The sequence below is a fragment of the Salvelinus alpinus genome, chromosome 3 (assembly GCF_045679555.1).
Source record: "Salvelinus alpinus chromosome 3, SLU_Salpinus.1, whole genome shotgun sequence".
NCBI lineage: Eukaryota > Metazoa > Chordata > Actinopteri > Salmoniformes > Salmonidae > Salvelinus > Salvelinus alpinus.
In genome coordinates this window covers 15,859,608-15,875,596 of record NC_092088.1, presented here as the reverse complement: position 1 = coordinate 15,875,596, position 15,989 = coordinate 15,859,608, and the positions used below count along the sequence as shown (strand labels likewise).

The following is a 15,989-nucleotide window of genomic DNA, read 5'->3' as shown; positions in this document are numbered from 1 at the left end:
CAAAATAACAAAACGAACTAAACAGACCTGAACATGCGAACACATAAAATAACGAAGAACGCATGAACAGGAAAGGACGAACGAGACGAGACAGTACCGTGTGGTGCAAAAAACACAGACACAGCGACAATCACCCACAAACAAACAGTGAGAACATCCTACCCTTAATATGGTTCTCAATCAGAGAAAACGTCAAACACCTGCCTCTAATTGAGAACCATATCAGGCAACACATTAAACCCAACATAGAAACACAAAACATAGAATGCCCACCCCAACTCACGCCCTGACCAACTAAACACATACAAAAACAAGAGAAAACAGGTCAGGAACGTGACATACCCCCCCCCCCTCAAGGTGCGAACTCCGGGCGCACCACCAAAAGTCTAGGGGAGGGTCTGGGTGGGCATCTGTCCACGGTGGCGGCTCAGGCTCTGGGCGTGGTCCCCACCCCACTATAGTCAATCCCCGCTTTTGTAGCCTCCTCCCAATGACCACCCTCCAAATTACCCCCACTGGATTAAGGGGCAGCACCGGACTAAGGGGCAGCACCGGAATGAGGGACGGCAGCTCCGGACTGAGGGACGGCAGCTCCGGACTGAGGGACGGCAGCTCCGGACTGAGGGACGGCAGCTCCGGACTGAGGGACGGCAGCTCCGGACTGAGGGACGGCAGCTCCGGACTGAGGGACGACAGCTCCGGACTGAGGGACGACAGCTCCGGACTGGCTGACGGATCTGGCTGCTCATGGCTGGCTGACGGCTCTGGCTGCTCATGGCTGGCTGACGGCTCTGGCTGCTCATGGCTGGCTGACGGCTCTGGCTGCTCATGGCTGGCTGACGGCTCTGGCTGCTCATGGCTGGCTGACGGCTCTGGCTGCTCATGGCTGGCTGACGGCTCTGGCTGCTCATGGCTGGCTGACGGCTCTGGCTGCTCATGGCTGGCTGACGGCTCTGGCTGCTCATGGCTGGCTGACGGCTCTGGCTGCTCATGGCTGGCTGACGGCTCTGGCTGCTCATGGCTGGCGGACGGCTCTGGCTGCTCATGGCTGGCGGACGGCTCTGGCTGCTCATGGCTGGCGGACGGCTCTGGCTGCTCATGGCTGGCGGACGGCTCTGGCTGCTCCTGGCTGGCTGACGGCTCTGGCGGCTCCTGTCTGGCGGACGGCTCTAGCGGCTCCTGTCTGGCGGACGGCTCTAGCGGCTCCTGTCTGGCGGACGGCTCTAGCGGCTCCTGTCTGGCGGACGGCTCTAGCGGCTCCTGTCTGGCGGACGGCTCTGACGGCTCATGACAGACGGGCGGCTTTGAAGGCTCAGTACAGACGGGCGGCTTTGCAGGCTCAGTACAGACGGGTGGCTTTGCAGGCTCAGTACAGACGGGCAGTTCAGGCGGCGCTTGGCAGACGGACAGCTCAGACGGCGTTGGGCAGACGGGCAGTTCAGGCGCCGCTGGGCAGATGGCAGACTCTGGCCGGCTGAGGCGCACTGTAGGCCTGGTGCGTGGTGCCGGAACTGGAGGTACCGGGCTAAGGACACGCACCTTCAGGCTAGTGCGGGGAGCAGCAACAGGACGCATGGGACTCTGGAGGCGTACAGGAGGCTTAGTGCGTGGTACCGAGACTGGAGGTACTGTGCTGGAGACACGCACCACAGGGCTAGTGCGTGGAGGAGGAACAGGGCTCTGGAGACGCACAGGAGGCTTGGTGCGTGGTGCCGGAACTGGTGGTACCGGGCTGAAGACACGCACCATAGGGCTAGTGCGTGGAGGAGGAACAGGGCTCTGGATACGCACAGGAAGCCTGGTGCGTGGTGTAGGCACTGGTGGTACTGGGCTGGGGCGGGGAGGTGGTGCCGGAAATACCGGACCGTGCAGGCGTACTGGCTCCCTTGAGCACTGAGCCTGCCCAACCTTACCTGGTTGTATTCTCCCCGTAGCCCGACCAGTGCGGGGAGGTGGAATAACCCGCACTGGGCTATGTAGGCGAACCGGGGACACCATGCGTAAGGCTGGTGCCATGTATGCCGGCCCGAGGAGACGCACTGGTGGCCAGATGCGTTGGGCCGGCTTCATGACATCCGGCTCAATACTCAATCTAGCCCTGCCAGTGCGGGGAGGTGGAATAACCCGCACCGGGCTAAGAACACGTACAGGAGACACCGTGCGCTTTACCGCATAACACGGTGTCTGCCCGTACTCTCGCTCTCCACGGTAAGCTCGGGGAGTTGGCGCAGGTCTCCTACCTGACTTCGCCACACTCCCTTGTAGCCACCCCCCAAGAAATGTTTGGGCTTGACTCACAGGCTTCCGTGCTAGCCGCGTACCCTCATAACGCCGGTTCCTCTCTCCGGTTGCCTCTGCTCTCCTAATTGCCTCCAGCTGTTCCCATGGGAGGCGATCTCTACCAGCCAGGATCTCCTCCCATGTGTAGCAACCCTTGCCGTCCAAAACGTCCTCCCATGTCCATAAATCCTGTGTAGGTGGGTCCTGTTGCTGTTTCACACGCTGCTTGGTCCTTTTGTGGTGGGTGGTTCTGTAACGGTCGTCTTTTGGTGAGAGAGTGGACCAAGGCGCAGCGGGTGATGAATACATGATGTATTTATTGAACAAAAGGACGATGACGAAGCACACTTAGAAATTACAAAATAACAAAACGAACTAAACAGACCTGAACATGAGAACACATAAAATAACGAAGAACGTATGAACAGGAAAGAACGAACGAGACGAGACAGTACCGTGTGGTGCAAAAAACACAGACACAGCGACAATCACCCACAAACAAACAGTGAGAACATCCTACCTTAATATGGTTCTCAATCAGAGGAAACGTCAAACACCTGCCTCTAATTGAGAACCATATCAGGCAACACATTAAACCCAACATAGAAACACAAAACATAGAATGCCCACCCCAACTCACGCCCTGACCAACTAAACACATACAAAAACAAGAGAAAACAGGTCAGGAACGTGACACTAACGTTTAAGTTCCTTGCTCAGAACATATGAAAGCTGGTGGTTCAATATTCCCAGTTCTTCAATCCGGAAACTATCATTTCGAGAAAAAAAAAGTTTATTCTTTCAATGAAATACGGAACCGTTCTGTATTTTATCGAACGGGTGGCAACCCTAGTCTAAATATTGCTGTTACATTGCACAACCTTCAATGTTATGTCATAATTATGTCAAATTCGGGCAAATTAGTTTGTAACGAGCCAGGCGGCCCAAACTGTTGCATATACCCTGAAACGCAAGAGAAGTGACACAATTTCCCTAGTTAATATTGCCTGCTAACATGAATTTCTTTTAACTAAATATCCAGGTTTAAAAATATATACTTCTGTGTATTGATTTTAAGGAAGGCATTGATGTTTATGGTTAGGTACATTCGGGCAACGATTGTGCTTTTATTGCAAATGCGCTTTTGTTTAAACATCACCAGTTTCGCGAAGTTGGCTGTGATTCGATGATAAATTAACAGGCACTGCCTTGATTATATGCAAGGCAGGACAAGCTAGTTAACCTAGTAATATCATCAACCATGTGTAGTTAACTAGTGACTATGTGAAGATTGATTGTTTTTTACAAGGTAAGTTTAATGCTAGATAGCAACAGGTGGTCAGCCTGCCACGCAGTTTTCTCGTGGAATGCAATGTAATCGGCCATAATCGGCGGTCAAAAATTCAAATGACTGATTGTTATGAAAACTTGAAATCGGCCCTAATTAATCGGCCATACCGATTCATCGGTCAACCTCTAGTTAGCTAATCCAAGTTTATCATTTTAAAAGGCTGATTGATCATTAGAAACCCCTTTTGCAATTATGTTAGCATAGCTGAGAACTGGCCTTCTTTAGACTAGTTGAGTATCTGGAGCGTTAGTATTTGTGGGTTCGATTACAGGCTCAAAATGGCCTGAAACAAAGAACTTTCTTCTGAAACTCGTCAGTCTATTCTTGTTCTGAGAAAAGAAGGCTATTCCATGCGAGAAATTGCCAAGAAACTAAAGATCCTGTACAACGCTGTGTACTAGTCCCTTCACAGAACAGCGCAAACTGGCTCTAACCAGAATAGAAAGAGGAGTGGGAGGCCCTGGTGCACAACGGAACAAGAGGACAAGTACATTAGAGTGTACTGGCCTTCTAAGCAGAGTTGCAAAGAAAAAGCCATATCTCAGACTGGACAATAAAAAGAAAAGATGAAGATGGGCAAAAGAAGACAGACACTGGACAGAGGAACTCTGCCTAGAAGGCCAGCATCCCGGAGTCGCCTCTTCACTGCTAACGTTGAGACTGGTACAAAGTTGAGACTGGTTCTCCCTCGCCCTCCGTTTGGCAAATTTGACCATAATTCTATCCTCCCGATTCCTGCTTACAAGCAGAAATTTAAGCAGGAAGCACCAGTGACTAGGTCTATAAAAAAGTGGTCAGATGAAGCAGATGCTATATTACAGGACTGTTTAGCTAGCACAGACTGGAATATGTTCCAGGATTCTTCCGATGGCATTGAGGAGTACACCACATCAGTCACTAGCTTTATAAATAAGTGCATCAAGGACGTTGTCCCCACAGTGACTGTACATACATACCGCAACCAGAAGCCATGGATTACAGGCAACATTCACACTGAGCTAAAGGGTAGAGCTGCCTCTTTCAAGGTGCAGAACTCTAAACCGGAAACTTATAAGAAATCCTGCAATGTCCTCCGACGAACCATCAAACAGGCAAAGCGCCAATACAGGACTAATCGTACTTGAATCGTACTACACCGGCCCCGACACCCGTCGGATGTGGCAGGGCCAGAAAACTATTACAGACTACAAAGGGAAGCACAGCCGCGAGCTGCCCAGTGACACGAGTCTACCAGACGAACTAAATCAATTCTTTGCTCGCTTCGAGGCAAGCAACACTGAGGCATGCATGAGAGCATCGGACGAGTGTGTGATCACGCTCTCCATAGCCGACGTGAGTAAGACCTTTAAACAGGTCAACATTCACAAGGCCGCTGGGCCAGATGGATTACCAAGACGTCTACTGCGGGCATGAGCTGACCAACTGGCAGGTGTCTTCACTGACATTTTGAACATGTCCCTGATTGAGTCTGTAATACCAACATGTTTCAAGCAGACCACCATAGTCCCTGTGCCCAAGAACACTAAGGTAACCTGCCTAAATGACTACAAACCCGTAGCACTCACATCCGTAGCCATGAAGTGCTTTGAAAGGCTGGTAATGGCTCCCATTAACACCATTATCCCAGAAACCCTAGACCCACTGCAATTAGCATACCGCTCAAACAGATCCACTGACGCCCCCCCCCCCCCCCCCCGCTGATTCTCAACACTGGAGCCCCTCAGGGGTGTGTGCTCAGTCCCCTCCTGTACTCCCTGTTCACCCATGACTGCATGGCCAGGCACGACTCCAACACCGTCTTTAAGTTTGCAGACGACACAACAGTGGTAGGCTTGATCACCGACAACAACGAGGCAGCCTATAGTGAGTAGGTCAGAGACCTGGCCGGGTAGTGCCAGAATAACAACCTATCCCTCAACGTGATCAAGACAAAGGAGATGATTGTGGACTACAGGAAAAGGAGGACCGAGCATGCACCCATTCTCATCGACGGTGCCGTAGTGGAGCAGGTTGAGAGCTTCAAGTTCCTTGGTGTCCACATCACCAACAAACTAGAATGGTTCAAACACACCAAGACAGTTGTGAAGAGGGCATGGCGAAACCTATTCCCCCTCAGGAGACTGAAAAGATTTGGCATGGGTCCTCAGGTCCTCAAAAGGTTCTACAGCTGCAACATCGAGCTCATCCTGATTGGTTGCATCACTGCCTTGTACGGCAACCGCTTGGCCTCCGACCGCAAGGCACTACAGAGGGTAGTGCGTTCGGCCCAGTACATCCCTGGGGCTAAGCTGCCTGCCATCCAGGGCCTCTACACCAGGCAGTGTCAGAGAAAGGCCCTAAAAATTGTCAAAGACCCCAGCCACCCCAGTCATATACTGTTCTCTCTGCTACCGCATGGCAAGCGGTACCGGAGCGCCAAGTCTAGGACCAAAAGGCTTCTCAACAGCTTTTACCCCCAAACCATAAGACTCCTGAACAGGTAATCAAATGGCTACCCGGACTATTTGCATTGTGTCCCGCCACCCCCCGCCAACCCCTCTTTTACGCTGCTGCTACTCTCTGTTTATCATCTATGCATAGTCACTTTAACTATACATTCATGTACATATTACCTCAATAAGCCCGACTAACCGGTGCCCCCACAAATTGACTATGTAACGGTAATTTTTACCTAATAGCTATTTTTTACTTAAAAACTGCACTGTTGGTTAGGGCTTGTAAGTACGCATTTCACTGTAAGGTTCTGTTGTATTCGGCGCACGTAACAAATAAACTTTGATTTGATTTGATTGGTCTGACATATAGCACGTGTCTGTCTATTGGAGCTGGTCAGTATGTCTAGGTAATCGTGTCAAACACTGCTTTAAAAAAAATGTATTGCGTAGTAAAACTGCATAAACCTAATGTCAAGTTAAAGTGTACTGTTAGCTAGCTAACATTAACTGGCTGGCTCGCTAGCTCTCCACTTTCTGGAGGACCAAGTTTTGAAATCAGTGGAATTCGAGTATGATAGCTAAGGAGATGGAGAAAACACCAGTCTGGATTACATCGTCAAACTAAGGGCAACCATGCATGGTATCAGAGAGAAGACGCGTCCAACCATGATGTATACTGGTAAGATAGTCTAGCTAGCTACATTTTCAGATAATACATGTTTCTAATTCTGACAGAAAGTGGTTTAATTTCAAGTGTACTGTTAGCTAACTAACGTTAGCTGGCTGGGTCGCTAGCTACCGTTGTGTATGATCTTATTCTTTGTATCTCAGATACATTTGCTTGACTAGTTATAGCCATATAACCTGGTTGGTTACCTACCTGCAGATTCATGCAGGGTAGTAACATAATGAGTTGTGATATTGTCCATTGTTTAGCTAGCTAGCTAGCTACATGTCTTAACAAAAGACACATTTTGACAAAGTATTTTCATTTCAAGTTAGTGTACTGTTATCTAGCTAGCTAACGTTAGCTGGCTGGCTCACTAACTAATGTCACGTCATGCGTTAGATTAATTGTTTACCTAGCTAGCTATCTAGCTACATTTCTTAACAAAAGACTCTCGTCTTAGTGTGCCAGAGCGCAGAATAACTGATTAATTTTTGAAAGCTCAACACCCGTTGAATATGTCCGGTGTCAGTAAATGTCGGCAACAAAGCATAATTCAATTGTTGCCAGCAGCACAGTTACAATTACCAATGCTTTGGATAACATGAAAACTGCCTAACCAGCTCTGCAAGGGGGAGTAAAATGGTCAGAGTGGGGTGTTCTCTCATTATGTGTCTGGAAGTAGCTAGCCAATGTTAGCCAGTTATTTTGGGTACTTGACTGTTATTGTGAGGTCAGAGCTTTCTGAACAACGCTACTTATTGGCCAGAGCTCCCAGTGTGCGCTCTGAACGTGAAACACTCTGAATTTACGAATGGACAATCTGACAGCACAGTTGGTATCTGGTCACCAATGCGCTGGATAACATAACCAGCTCTGCTAGGGCGAGAAATGTTCAGTGAGCTGTTCTCTCTCTCTAAGAAGTCTGGAAGTAGCTGGCAAGTTAGCTCGGATCAACCCTTAAAGAGATGGGTGAGGCTAAGGCTTATTAGGGTGTGAACAATGCTGAATGGGTGTAGACAAAGAAGGGCTCTCCAATAGTAGTGCCAAAACACTGAAAGACGGTTTTCTCAAAAGTGAGTTTACAAGTTGATCAACTTTCGAAACAGAATTACTTTCCCATTGTTTCCTCAAATGCAGTGTATGATATACCATTTTGTAGCTCTGAGTCTTTACTTTTATCCAATGTAAAAAAACAGAAATTCCAGAATCCAGTTGGTGAGTCACATTTCTTTCCACAGGGCCGGGGGGTGAGACAGGGATGCAGCTTAAGCCCCACCCTCTTCAACATATATATCAACAAATTGGTGAGGGCACTAGCACAGTTTGCAGCACCCGGCATCACCCTACTAGAATTGGAAGTAAAATGTCTACTGTTTGTTAATGATCTGGTGCTTCTCTCCCCAACCAAGGATGGCCTAGAGCAGCACCTAGAACTTCTGCCCAGATTCTGTCAGACCTTGGCCCTGACAGTAAATCTCAGTAAGACATAAATAATGGTGTTCCAAAAAGGGTCCAGTTGCCAGGACCAGAATACAAATTCCATCCAGACACCGTTACCCTTGAGCACACAAAAAAACTGTAAATACTGTACCTTGGCCTAAACATCAGCGCCACAGGTAACTGGCAAAAAATACTTGAATCAGTTATAGAACCCATTGCCCTTTATGGTTGTGAGGTATGGTGTCCGCTCACCAACCAAGTGTTCACAAAATGGGACAAACACCAAATTGAGACTCGGCATGCAGAATTCTGCAAAAATATCCTCTGTGTACAACGTAAAACACCAAATAATGCATGCAGAGCAGATAACTGCTAATGATAGCACGCGTTTTTAATCCAGAAAAGAGCTGTTAAATTCTACAGCCACCTAAAAGGAAGCGATTCCCAAACCTTCCATAACAAAGCCATCACCTACAGAGAGATGAACCTGGAGAAGAGCCCCTTAATTAAGCAAGCTGGTCCTGGGGCTCTGTTCACAAACACAAACAGACCCCACAGAGCCCCAGGACAGCAACACAATTAGACCCAACCAAATCATGAGAAAACTAAAAGATAATTACTTGACACATTGGAAAGAATTTACAAAAAGAACAGCGCAAACTAGAACGCTATTCAGCCCTAAACAATGGCAGAATACCTGACCACTGTGACTGACCAAAAATTAAGGAAATCTTTGTCTATGTACAGACTCAGTGACCATAGCCTTGCTAATGAGAAAGGCTGCCGAAGGCAGACCTGGCTCTCAAGAGAAAACAGGCTATGTACACACTACCCACAAAATGAAGTGGAAACTGAGCTGTACTTCCTAACCTCCTGCCAAATGTATGACCATATTAGAGACACATATTTCCCTCATATTCCCCCACAAAGAATTTGAACAAAACCCAATTTTCATAAACTCTTATATCCACTGGGTGAAATGCCACAGTGTGCCATCACAGCAGCAAGATTTGTGACCTGTTGCTACAAGAAAAGGGCAACCAGTGAAGAACAAACACCATTGTAAATACAATCCATATTTATGTTTATTTATTTTCCCTTTTGTACTTTAACTATTTGCACATCGCTACAACAATGTATATAGACATAATAAGACTTGGAAATGTGTAATGTTTTACTGTTAATTTTTATTGTTTATTTCACTTTTGTTTATTATCTATTTCACTTGCTTTTGAAATGTTAACATATGTTTCCCATGCAAATAAAGCCTTTGAATTGAACTGAATTGAATTGAGAGAGAGTATTCTGTACCTCCGGTCTCAGAAGAGAGGGCCTGAGCAACTGCTGTTGCTGCCAGAGAGAGAGAGAGTGGACAGTTGAGGAGGAAAAGACAGTCAAAAGGGAAGTAGATAAGAGGAAGGTTTCATTAAACAGATAGTGGATCAATGTAAATATGGATGGGGAAGGGGTAGCAAGCAAGGTCAGGGGGAGTTTCATGGGAAATAGACAGAAGCAACAGCCGGTCTCAGTGAAGTATAATAAGAGAATTTCATAACCAAAACCCAAGGCATTTAATACGAAGGGATGACAGCTTCCGCCATCAGCCAAACCTTTCCAATATCTGTGCATCACATCGCATCCCCAAATATAAGGCGGGAGGTGCATTGGAAGTTTATTTCCATATTTAGTTTTGGTCCTTCTATCAACGCTGTGTCTACAGATAACATGTTAAATAAACTGACAAGTAGGTTCACCATTCAAAAGCAGCAACGCCAATTTCAGAGGAATGGAAATGCCAACGTACCTCATGATGTCCATAACCGCGCCTGTAGAGGAAGGAACATTGTGGAAATCAGTAAAACACATTGTCAAGATAAAGATTGTCAAAAATAAAGATTGTCAAGATAAAGATTGTCAAAAATAAAGATTGTCAAGATAAAGATTGTCAAAAATAAAGATTGTCAAAAATAAAGATTGTCAAGATAAAGATTGTCAAAAATAAAGATTGTCAAAAATAAAGATTGTCAAGATAAAGATTGTCAAAAATAAAGATTGTCAAGATAAAGATTGTCAAAAATAAAGATTGTCAAGATAAAGATCGTCAAAAATAAAGATTGTCAAGATAAAGACTGTCAAGATAAAGACTGTCAAGATAAAGATTGTCAAAAATAAAGATTGTCAAGATAAAGACTGTCAAGATAAAGATGATCAAAAATAAAGATTGTCAAGATAAAGATTGGTTGAGCTTGTATTACTTACTGTAGCAGTAATTGGCTGCTTAAATCAAAAGCAGAGAGTGGTCTCCCATCGCTAAGTTTTCAGTTTCAAGTACATGAGAATTGTAAAGCAGTTGTTCATCTCCTTTTGGAAGGCAATAATATGAATTATTCAGTGCTCTTAAATCTATTCTACCCCTACCCCTCACAAAAAGAGAGAGAGGGAAATAGAGGGGGACAGAGGGAGAGAGAAAGAGAGAGAGAGAGAGAGAGATTTAATTTAATTGTAATTTAATAATCCATAGAATCTAACCACTTCTGGGAAAATTGGAAAACTCTAAACAAACAACAAAACAAAGAGTTATCTATCCAAAATGGAGATGTATGGATAAACCACATCTCCAATCTTTTTGGCTCTATGACAACAAAAAATTACATGATCAAATACAAATCCTAGAATCAACTATTAAAAACTACCAGAAACCACTGGAATCTCCAATTACTTTGAATGAACTACAGGGCAAAATACAAACCTTCCAACCCAAAAAGGCATGTGGGTTTGATGGTATCCTCAATGAAATGATAAAATATACAGACCACAAATTCCAATTGGCTATACTTAAACTCTTTAACATCATCCTCAGCTCTGGCATATTCCCCAATATTTGGAACCAAGGACTGATCACCCCAATCCACAAAAGTGGAGACAAATTTGACCCCAATAACTACCGTGGGATATGCGTCAACAGCAACCTTGGGAAAATCCTCTGCATTATCATTAACAGCAGACTCATAGATTTCCTCAATGAAAACAATGTACTGAGCAAATGTCAAATTGGCATTTTACCAAATTACCGTAAGACAGACCACGTATTCACCCTGCACATCAAAATTGACAAACAAACAAACCAAAACAAAAGCAAAGTCTTCTCATGCTTCGTTGATTTCAAAAAAGCTTTTGACTCAATTTGAGGGCCTGCTATACAAACTGATGGAAAGTGGTGTTGGGGGAAAAACATACGACATTATAAAATCTATGAACACAAACAACAAGTGTACGGTTTAAACTGGCAAAAAAACACATTTCTTTCCACAGGGACGGGGGGTGAGATAGGGATACAGCTTAAGCCCCACCCTCTTCAACATACAGTATACAGTATATCATCAAATTGGCGAGGTCACTAGAACAGTCTGCAGAACCCGGCCTCATCCTACTAGATTCTGAAGTCAAATGTCTATTGTTTGCTGATGATCTGGTGCTTCTGTCCCCAACCAAGGAGGGCCTACAGCAGCACCTAGATCTTCTGCACAGATTCTGTCAGACCTCAGCCCTGACAGTAAATCTCAGTAAGACAAAAATAATGGTATTCCAAAAAAGGGTCCAGTTGCCAGGACCACGAATACAAACTCCATCCAGACATTGTTGCCCTAGAGTACATAAAAAACGACACATACCTCAGCCTAAACGTTAACACCACAGGTAACTTCCACAAAGCTGTGAATGATCTGAGAGACAATGCAAGAAGGGCCTAATACGCCATCAAAAGGAACATAAAATTCGACATACCAATTAGGATCTGGCTAAAAACACTTGAATCAGTTATAAACTCAACAAAAAAAGAAACATCCTCTCACTGTCAACTGCGTTTATTTTCAGCAAACTTAACATGTTTAAATATTTGTATGGACATAACAAGATTCAACAACTGAGACATAAACTGAACAAGTTCCACAGACATGTGACTAACAGAAATGGAATAATGTGTCCCTGAACAAAAGTAACAGTCAGTATCTGGTATTGCCACCAGCTGCATTATATACTGTAGTGCATCTCCTCCTCATGGACTGCACCAGATTTTCCTGTTCTAGCTGTGAGATGTTACCCCACTCTTCCACCAAGGCAGCTGCACATTCCCTGACATTTCTGAGGGGGGAATGGCCCTAAACCTCACCCTCCGATCCAACAGGTCACAGAAGTGCTCAATGGGTTTGAGATCTGGGCTCTTCGCTGGCAATGGCAGAACACTGACATTCCTGTCTTGCAGGAAATCACGCACAGAACGAGCAGTATGGCTGTTGGCATTGTCATGCTGGAGGGTCATGTCAGGATGAGCCTGCAGGAAGGGTACAACATGAGGGAGGAGGATGTCTTCCCTGTAACGCACAGCGTTGAGATTGCCTGCAATGACAACAAGCTCAGTCCGATGATGCTGTGACACACCTCCCCAGACCATGACGGACCCTCCACCTCCAAATCAGTCCCGCTCCAGAGTATAGGCCTCGGTGTAACGCTCATTCCTTCGACGATAAACGCGAATCCGACCATCACCCCTGGTGAGACAAAACCGTGACTCGTCAGTGAAGAGCACTTTTTGCCAGTCCCGTCTTGTCCAGCGATGGTGGGTTTGTGCCTATTGGCGACGTTGTTGCCGGTGATGTCTGGTGAGGACCTGCCTTACAAAAGGCCTACAAGCCCTCAGTCCAGCCTCTCTCAGCCTATTGCGGACAGTCTGAGCACTGATGGAGGGATTGTGCGTTCCTTGTGTAACTCAGGCAGTTTTTGTTGCCATCCTGTACCTGTCCTAAAGGTGTGATGTTCGGATGTACCGATCCTGTGCAGGTGTTGTTACACGTGGTCTGCCACTGCGAGGATGATCAGCTGTCTGTCCTGTCTCCTTGTAGCACTGTCTTAGGCATCTTACAGTACGGACATTGCAATTTACTGTCCTGGCCACATGTGCAGTCCTCATGCCTCCTTGCAGCATGCCTAAGGCACGTTCACGCAGATGAGCAGGGACCCTGGGCATCTTTCTTTTGGTGTATTTCAGAGTCAGCAGAAAGGCCTCTTTAGTTTCCTAAGTTTTCATAACTGTGACCTTAATTGCCTACCGTCTGTAAGCTGTTAGTGTCTTAACGACCGTTCCACAGGTGCATGTTCATTAATTGTTTATGGTTCATTGAACAAGCATGGGAAACAGTGTTTAAACCCTTTACAATGAAGATCTGTAAAGTTATTTGGATTTTTACGAATTATCTTTGAAAGACAGGGTCCTGAAAAAGGGATGTTTCTTTTTTGCTGAGATTAGAACCCATTGCCCTTTATGGTTGTGAGGTCTGGGGTCCGCTCACCAACCAAGAATTCACAAAATGGGACAAACACCAAATTGAGACTTGGCATGCAGAATTCTGCAAAAATATCCTATATATACAACGTAAAATGCCAAATAATGCATGCAGAGCAGAAATAGGCCAACACCAGCTAATGATCAAAATCCAGAAAAGAGACGTTAAATTCTACAATCACCTAAAAGGAAGCGATTCCCAAACCTTCCATAACAAAGCCATCACCTACAGAGAAATTAACCTGGAGAAGAGCCCCTTAAGCAAGCTGGTCCTGGGGCTCTGTTCACAAACACATACAGACCCCACAGAGCCCCAGGACAGCAACACAATTAGACCCAACCAAATCATGAGAAAACTAAAAGATAATTGATTTTCGACGTGCTGTTCCTTCTTTTTCCGTAGTGTATTTCTGTATTGTTTTAGTGATTCACCATAGTGAAGGCATAACCTCAGATTTTCTGGGTCTCTATGTTTTTGGTTGGACAGGTTTCTCAATTTCTTTCTTAGGTTTTTGCATTCTTCATCAAACCATTTGTCATTGTTGTACATTTTCTTCATTTTCTTTTTAGATTTGATACTCTCTCTCGCTCTCTCTCAAACACACACAGACACTCTTTCTCTCTTTCTTCCATTCTCTCTGTCTCCCGCCTTCCCTCCACACCTGACTGAAGAGGCAGTGTGATATATAGTGGGATGAATGAGGTCAGACTGTGTAATCTAGTGAGCAAAATACAGATGGCTGTGTGGAACCAAGAACCCGATGGTCACTCTGACAGAGCTCCAGCGTTCCTCTGTGGAGATGGGAGAACCTTCCAGAAGGACAACCATCTCTGCAGCACTCCACCAATTAGGCCTTCATGGTAGAATGACCAGACGAAAGCCACTCCAGAGTTAAAGGCATATGAAAGCCCACGGGGAGTTTGCCAAAAAGACCTAAAGACTCTCAGACCATGAGAATCAAGATTCTCTGGTCTGATTGAACTCTTTGTCCTGAATGCCAAGCGTCACGTCTGGAGGAAACCTGAAAACATCCCTACGGTGAAACATGATGGTGGCAGCATCATGCTGTGGGGATGTTTTTCAGCAGCAGGGACTGGAAGACTAGTCAGGATCGAGGGAAAGATGAACGGAGCAAAGTACAGAGAGATCCTTGATGAAAACCTGCTCCAGAGTACTCTGGACCTCAGAGTGGGGCGAAGGTTCACCTTCCAACAGGACAACGACCCTAAGCACACAGTCAATATAAAGCAGGAGTGGCTTCAGGACAAGTCTCTGAATGTCCTTGAGTGGCCCAGCCAGAGTCCGGACTTGAACCGGATCAAACATCTCTGGGGAGACCTGAAAATAGCTGTGCAGCGACGTTCCCCTTCCAACCTGACAGAGCTTGAGAGGATCTGCAGAGAAGAATGAGAGAAACTCCCCAAATACATATTTGCCAAGCTTTTAGTGTCATACCCAAGAAGACTCGAGGCTGTAATCGCTGCCAAATGTGCTTCAACAAAGTACTGAGTAAAGGGTCTGAATGCTTATGTAAAGGTGAAATTTCATTTTTACATTTATTTTTGCAAAACTTTCTATCAACCTGTTTTTGCTTTGTCATTATGGCGTTTTGTTTGGAGATTGATAAAAAAAAAATATATATACACATTTTAGAATAAGGATGTAACGTAACAAAATGTGGAGAATGTCAAGGGCTCTGAATACTTTTCGAATGCACATACATACAGTATGTGACTGTGTAATACATCTGTAAAGTTTGCAAGTTGAATTCCTTCATAACATATTCCTTCAAATGAGATAGCTCTTTAAGTTCACACTTGTTAGCACAATACTGTGCGCTACTCTAGAATCCGCATAAAGAAACTATGCGCATTTTCCCACGAGTGGTATGTTTCCACCAAACATACACTACCGTTCAAAGGTTTGGGGTCACTTAGAAATGTCCTTGTTTTGGAAAGAAAAGCAAATTTTTTGTCCGTTAAAATAACATAAAATTGATCAGAAATACAGTATAGACGCTGTTAATGTCGTAAATGACTATTGTAGCTGGAAACGGCAGATTTTTTATGGAATATCTACATAGACTTACAGAGGCCCATTATCAGCAACCATAACTCCTGTGTTCCAATGGCACGTTGTGTTAGCTAATCCAAGTCTATAATTTTAAAAGGCTAATTGATCATTAGAAAACTCTTTTGCAATTATGTTAGCACAGCTGAAAACTGTTCTGATTAAAGAAGCAATTAAACTGGCCTTCTTTAGACTAGTTGAGTATCTGGAGCGTCAGCATTTGTAGGTTCGATTACAGGCTCAAAATGGCCAGAAACAAAGAACTTTCTTCCGAAACTCGACAGTCTATTCTTGTTCTGAGAAATAAAGGCTATTCCATGCGAGAGATTGCCAAGAAACTGAAGATCTCGTACAACGCTGTGTACTAGTCCCTTCACAGAACAGCGCAAACTGGCTCTAACCAG

At 45.3% G+C, this 15,989-nt stretch overlaps 1 protein-coding gene across 1 annotated transcript in view; it reads right to left on the bottom strand.

Moving 5' to 3' along the window:
* The window catches only part of LOC139570092 (protocadherin-15-like), a 314,364-nt gene that overhangs the window by 11,490 nt on the left and 286,885 nt on the right, over positions 1 to 15,989 (bottom strand). Inside the window, exons 34-35 of the mRNA XM_071391605.1 lie at positions 9,981 to 10,002; positions 9,488 to 9,526 (exon numbers count right to left, since the gene is read on the bottom strand). Of these exons, the coding sequence (XP_071247706.1) occupies positions 9,488 to 9,526; positions 9,981 to 10,002 (61 nt within the window). The remainder of the gene's footprint in view (positions 1 to 9,487; positions 9,527 to 9,980; positions 10,003 to 15,989) is intronic.